At 35.0% G+C, this 7,276-nt stretch overlaps 1 protein-coding gene across 1 annotated transcript; it reads right to left on the reverse strand.

Moving 5' to 3' along the window:
* Nucleotides 1-2,849: 2,849 nt before the first annotated feature.
* Nucleotides 2,850-7,067, reverse strand: LOC128203729 (protein PIF-like). Its single transcript, XM_052905258.1, has 5 exons — nucleotides 6,928-7,067; nucleotides 5,701-5,826; nucleotides 5,177-5,264; nucleotides 4,042-4,410; nucleotides 2,850-3,715 (listed from the first exon to the last, which is right to left on the reverse strand). Exons 1-5 carry the CDS (start codon nucleotides 6,986-6,988, stop codon nucleotides 3,118-3,120), a joined length of 1,242 nt encoding a protein of 413 aa, XP_052761218.1. The 5' UTR covers nucleotides 6,989-7,067; the 3' UTR covers nucleotides 2,850-3,117.
* Between the last annotated feature and the right edge of the window lie 209 nt (nucleotides 7,068-7,276).

Raw genomic sequence — 7,276 nt, forward strand, 5'->3', positions numbered from 1 at the left:
AATAATAATCCTACTCCCCGATTACTGTTTGCATAGTTTTTGCAATAGTTGGTTTAATCATACGCTGAGATATACAGTCATACCCAATGCTTTTCAGTGCTGCAATACTGCATCTCAGATGACTGAGCTTTTTTTCAAAAGATTGCCTGCAATGAAAAACTTAATAAATCATATCAATAACAAACAAAGAGGATATTGTAATTGCCAATAGGTCTACCTATTTGTAATGACAAATGTCATTTGTATACTGGTTAGTATATAGAATTGTATATTAAAACATATTTGAGTGTGTAAACTGATATACCTTAAGGAAACAGTTCAAATAATATTCGCTAACTAAACTCTTTCTTAAATTTGTACTTCCGTGGTTTTCAATCGAATAGAACAAAGAACTAACGAACGTAATAGTATATTTACCTTTTGGGATATGATTATTTAACATGTTAACGCCATAACAATTATTATACACAATACAGGCGATAAGAAATGAATATAGTTGGTATCGAAATGTGTCATAACCTGAAAACATTGCAATGTGACACAGGAAACAGCTGTTTAAACGGGTTAAGCCATGCCGTAGCAACCGTAGTCGATAAAACGTTACCACCCACTATATTGATTAAAATAAATAGTAAATGTCTATTTTGATTATTCGAAAAGCGAAGCAGATCAAATCACTATTTGCGAATTTTTTTTAGTATACTCACATCTACGGTTTGTTTACATTTTCGTCGGTTCCTTCCCCATTTTGAAGAGTAATTACGTACGAAAGCGTTAATAAAACGGTCGCAGAAATCTTCGTATGCAACTTCGTACGAAGTGATCGCTTGCTTAACATGCATTCATAAAAAATAGTCATGCATGACGAAAGTTGGCTCTTGAAATAACTAAGCTGTCAATATTTGATAACAACGACACGATTTTGAAACCAGGCAGCTCTCCCTGTATATTTTTCTGCACATACACCAGAGGCGCCGTCCCTCAGCACTTTCAGTGCTTTGATTTATTTGTTGAGCAAAGGGCTGTTTCGTACAATTAATGACAAATTGAAGTATCTGGAGTAAAAAATGCTTATTTTTTCGCTGCATTAATTTTAAAAACAACATTCGGATGCTCTTGACAAGGGAAACAGAATGATATAAGTCAGTGTTGTCAATCGGAAAATGCGCGATTCTTTTGACCTTTAGACTAGTTCCATACGAGCTTCGGTGAACGATTTGGTCGACGAAAAACGATTCAATTTACTAACGACTTTAAAAATTCCGAAAGTTTATGAAATTAAAAAGGTTGTCTTTCCGTGAAATATTTCACAAAATTCGGTAGAAGTAAATATTTGCATCGCGTGCATCATTGAAGAAGTCTAAACGTCATTCCACGTAACACAAGTTTCAACGTTACAAAATCTTAATGTAATTGCTGTTTGTGAAAAAATTGACGGTAAAACCCCTATTTCTATTTCATAAATTTGTTCATATTCATATTATTCATATTCAGTTTAACGCCTTAAATATCGGTTCTCTCTATTTCGATAGTAATCTTAAAACGACTTAGGTATATCTTCTATTATTGTAATACTTCTCTTTAAGTACAATAATGTTAATTCAAATGAAAACCATTTTAAGTTCCATTTTCAATAGATGTACGCTTATTTCTTAGCGGGGCCTCTAAGTTATCCTGCTGTTGTGTCAGTTGTAGACGCAGCAGCAGCAGCAGTAACAACAACAACAACAACAAATATAAGCAGTAGAAACACGACAGTGACTTGAATTGATATAGAGTATGTTAGTAATAGGTTGGGTGGGGGTCAATATTTTATAGATAAAATCGGGGGGTCATTCTTTTATAAGGGGTGTCAGTATTTAATAGAAAGGGGTCAGTATTCTATATAAAATAATGACCGGGAGGTCATTATTCTATGGGGGTCAGTTTACAACGTAACACCGGCACATCAGTAAAAGTACATGTAGTTCGTAATTTTTTTAATTATATCATTAATTAAATGTAGTGTTTTAGCATGTATTTATTGATCTAGGTTTACTTTGTTTGCCAGTGAAGTGTATTATTGCAAACATAATTAAGATTCCAAATAGTTAGGTCTCATTAATTTTAACTGCTAAATTAAATTACTACGTGATCAACTTGCAGCGGACTTAAGCATACCGATGTTTGAGTATGTTAACCGTCCATATACATCCGACGTTGTTTTCGATAAAAATGGCCGAGGAGCTGACGTTGTTTTCGATAAAAATGGCCGAGGAGCTCCGAATGTTTCAGAATGAATGTTACCACATCTCTTTGTAAACTTATACAAAAGTTATGCGGAACACCTCGGTCATTTACCATCGATAACAACATGTATGGCGGGTAATTAGCAAAAGTTCTTGGTAAATTAATAATAATATTAATAAATAGTTGTAGTGCAATTTGTTTTACGAAGTTGAAATTGAACCCCAGTGAAGTATATAATTGCATAAATAATTAAGATTCCTAAGAGTAAAGTCATTAGGCATAACTGCTAAATTGAAACCACTACGCGATCTACTCTCAGCGTAGTTAAATGTAAAGATTTTGAAATTTTAAACCATCGCTATATATCCAACTTTGTTTTCGAGTTGTTCCGAATTGATACAAAAAATTGCGATCTTTATATACGAGCGGAATCAAAAAAGCTGATTAAGCCCAAAACACAGTTTCTGTAATATCTTAAGAAATAACAAGTAATTGAATTTTGTTTTGATTGGTACATATTTGGTACTAATAACCCTCTAATTAAAACTGGCATTGATATGTAAAAGCATCGAATATTGTCAAACTATTTTTGGATAGATTTATTATTGTTTACAGTTTTCCTTCTCCGTTTGTAAAACATGCATATCAAGAACAGAGCACCTGAATTCAAGTCTACACAATGACAGAGAACCACATGAACATAGGCGAATCTTTTATTGTCACACTTACATTAATATTCTTTTGTTTAAGAATTTCAATTTACCATTCAGCCGTTTGTTTTCGTTTTCTATGTGCTTGTTAAGTTCGCCATTGATAGTTATTTTGTCTTTAATTCATCCTACAAATAAAACGTAAAAATATCCATTGTTTCTTTGCAAATCACAGCTATTACCATTGTCTGCCCTTCCCGCGCCAATGCGGTTTGTTCCTTTTCTTTTCTTTCTTGTCTTTCTTTCTATCGAATTTGTCCTTCTTGTCCTTCCAATAACCATATCTGTCCTTACTGTTATTTTGGTCGTCCGTTTCTTGGCTCTCGTGGTTTTCGGGAACTTCCGGTCGATCCATTCTCGACCAGAATCCGTTCTCGTGTCCAAAATGTTCTCCCCAATACGCATTCCGTTCCTCTTGTGACATTGATCGAAGTCTAGCAATCATTTCTTCCCTCTTTTCCCACAGTTCGTTGACCTTGTGTTTTGGATTACCTCTATCTTTGTTCTGCTTGCCTTTCGCCTTTTCATACTTCTTTTCAGCCTTTTTCTCCAACTTGTTTCCCCATTTAATCAATTTATCCTCTCTTCCTGTTGCCAGCCACTTGTCCAGTTTTTCTGCAAACTTTTCGGCCTTTCGTTGAACCTTTATCGTATTTTTCTGATATTTTAGTTCCTGCTTGAGTTTCTTTTTCCCCTCCTTCCCAGCCTTCTTCTTGTCCTTTCGTTCCTTCTTTTGCAGCTTTTGCCATTTCTTACGTTCCCATTTACTGTATGGCCTGTAAATCGATAAACATGCTCGTAAGAAAATGTTGAACTGAACAAGAATTTTATTTGATCTAAATACATGTAACTGAATCATTGTAATATAGTTTGATTTTACACATCACAGTCTTTAGTTCTGTTGTGAGGAACCGCACCATTTTGATCAACATTTACATTTATTCTTTATAAGCATTTTGAATAAGGGCAATGTTAGTTATTGGGATTTATGTTGTTTACTTATGCATACTGGCGAAGCTATCACATTTCCATGCAGAGTCTGTTATGAGACTTAGTATTTACTTGCTAAAACTTGAATAACAGAATACTATTGTGAGCTTACTTCATGTCCTTTTCCTCGTCATCATCGTCACTATCGTCGATATCAAAGTTTTCTTCGCTTTTTTCTGCTTCCATATCATTTTCTTCACTATCGGGGTCGTCACTATCATTGCCCTTGTTGGCGTCAACTTGTGTGCCGTTCCCGTCAACTTCATCATTATCAACAGTCTCTTCTTCATCTGAGTTGTCATCAACATCAGTTTGACCATAATAGTCCTCATATTCCTCGGAGTCATAGTCGGAGTCTTCATCAGTGTCCTCAGATGAATCGCTGACGTCATCATCAACGTCGCCAAGGAAACACTCGACAGTGACGTCTTCCGTTGGGGTCAACCATACTGGCTCACAGGTGAAGTTACACGGATCTGAACTAAACCAGAAAATAGACATACTTACAGTTTTGTTATATTTCATTATAAATATCACAATTATGTTATCAATGTTAATATGCTCCGCATTAACAATTTAAGAGGTAGAAGGGCGAGAGGGCAGCCCCTCCCCCCGTTAGTCACGAATTTTGCTTCATTTTCTACCTGAATCCTTTTAGACAATTTTTAGACTGCGTACCACATAATGCCATTTTTATGTTTAGCTTCTATGAGGTTTTATTTCCACTCTCTTAAGTGCAGAATACAAAGTTCCTCAGTACCAAAGTATGGACAGTTATTCGGTAATAGAAACAACATTGATTGCAGCTATATAAAGTCGAACCTCGATGGTTCGAACTCGCTTGGCTCGAATTCCTTCTTGGCTCGAACCAGATGTAAAGGTACGACTTAGAACTATATAATGAAGGTAAGCATTTTCGCTTGGCTCGAATTTTCCGATCCTCGAGGTATTATCGACGGTGCCTTAGAATTCGAGCCAACGGGGTTCGACTGTATACATGTATTATACCGTTATTTAACTATAAAAGAAGATGTATATATATTTCAGAAAAAATGTCGTTAAACAATATCAATGCTCGAATTCATTGGTTATATTTCCATCCACAAAAGTTTGTGTATGTAATTATGATCAATGACTTCGAGCATGGTCAGAACACATGTATTGTCAATAATGACATTGAATTTACAAAAAGCAAGCCGTCGTGGTTATTTCAAGTGTTTACAATATTTCATAAAAAAACAACTTACTAGCAAACAGCATCCTTGATAAAGCATGTTTCATTTTCACATGGATCAAACTCGCACGGAATCATTTGGTCGTCCACCATATCACATTCTGAAGTTAAACGACATGATAGCATTTTTTCAAGGGTCGTTACTAAAGTTCTAAATTTGAATGTACATTCACCAGAAAAGGGATGTTTATAACTTACTTCAAATCATGATTCTGAAGTACATTTTAACTTTATATCATTGAAAAATGTTTTTAAAATAGTTTTGAATTTACTGCTTCGTACAGATTGACATTTGAGCAGCATATTAATGAGTTTTTAACCAGAGTAGAGCGTATGTTAAAAACAAGTTTCAAATCATATAATGGAAATCCTAGTTTACAAAACACATTACAATACAATAGCCAATACATTTTCTAAAGTAAAGGTAGGAGTCCCTTTACAAAAAATATTCTAAAGATTATGGTTAACTTGATTCAAATATAAATATATAACTCTCAATCAAAAAGTATTCTCCTTCATAATAATAAATATTTATACCGGGAACCAGGCACATTCCCATGCAGCATTTATCCGTTGCAAGACAGTTGAAATCCGATTTGCATCCGGGAACTTGTGGAACGACACGACCCTGTGACGTCACATCCGGACATTCTCCAGGCTTATCTGCAAAGAAAAATGTATTCGTAATCAAAATTAAAATGGGCTGATAAGTCATTATTTAAAAGTTAATTAAGTTTTGTAATTGAATATATTTACTAGAATAACAAGACGGTAAAAGGACACGTTTAAATACTGGAAATATATATTTTTATAGTACGTGCATTTTTACAATAAGCATTTTCTTCATTAATTCAACCATTTTATTGGATACTAAGATTCAATTGCATACGAATGAAACTTTGGCAGATACAAAATACGATTACTTATGACAAAGACCAAATATGTTTTGCATTGAAAGAAACTATGTAAATTATGCACAAAACAATAGTTGAGGTTGGAAATGATACATATCTTATCGGTATTTAAATTTTATAAATGAACAAATGACAAAATATTGCCTCTATGCTGTTTGGCAATCGAAGGAATTGAATTCCGAAAACGGACAAACTTTTCATAGTGAAAAACTCATCACTTCAAACTCGTAAATTAGGGCAAAGAATAAGTTTAAGCGAATACATTGATTGTTTTCAAATCCACTAGCGGATCCAGGGGGGTGGGGGCGCACCCGGCGCGCGCCCCCTTAAAATCGTCCAAGTTTACTTTTTATTTCAAGATAGGCGAAAAAAGAAATAAAATGCGCCCAAAATGCAACCATTTTGGACTAGAAATTGTTAACATTTTCTTGGGGGAGTACCCCAAAGCCCCCTGCCAACACTTGAAACCAAAATAGATTTCGGTTCTGAAGGTGGGCGCAAGTAAAAAGGTTAAGCCCATAAGTTACACCCCCTATAACGTCGAATCTTGTACACGCCCCTACAATCCATTTCAACTTACTATTGTTGTACGATTATTTCTGTAAATATGAACTGAATAAATATGTTGAAACTAAACTCGTAACTCACAACTAGAAAAAAAGAAATCCTCCCATTTGATAGGACATATGTGCAGATTGATTCAAATCTTTTTACATAATAGAGTAGCGTAGCTAAAGAACACGCCTGTTGCTTGTCAGAATATTGGCCACTGCCAAGATTAACATAGTTACAAACATATAATAACAAGTAATATACATTAATATAAAGGCATAGGTTAATAAAGTCTTACCAAACACAATCCCGACTGTCAGCGCTACAAGAGCACAAAGCACAAACACAACATTCATCATCGCGCATCCAAGTCTTAATGACCAATCTGGCTGACCAAGTCTTTGTTTTGGGGGAGCAGCATAAACAGGCTTGTTACATTCTTTGACCTTCGTGCCTAATCAACGATTGGTCAAGCCGTCGTTATCAAGAACAGTTTATCTTGGGGTGAAGTTTCGGGGAAAACAAAAACAAAATCTGGTTCGCTGCTGTTTGTCAGAATCGAGCATGTGCTCATAAGCCTTAGACTGGTTCCGCATGCTTTGGTCATGACTTTAATGTTAAATCATAAATAATGTTTCTTTGTTCAG

The sequence above is a fragment of the Mya arenaria genome, chromosome 9, assembly GCF_026914265.1.
Source record: "Mya arenaria isolate MELC-2E11 chromosome 9, ASM2691426v1".
NCBI classification, from domain to species: domain Eukaryota; kingdom Metazoa; phylum Mollusca; class Bivalvia; order Myida; family Myidae; genus Mya; species Mya arenaria.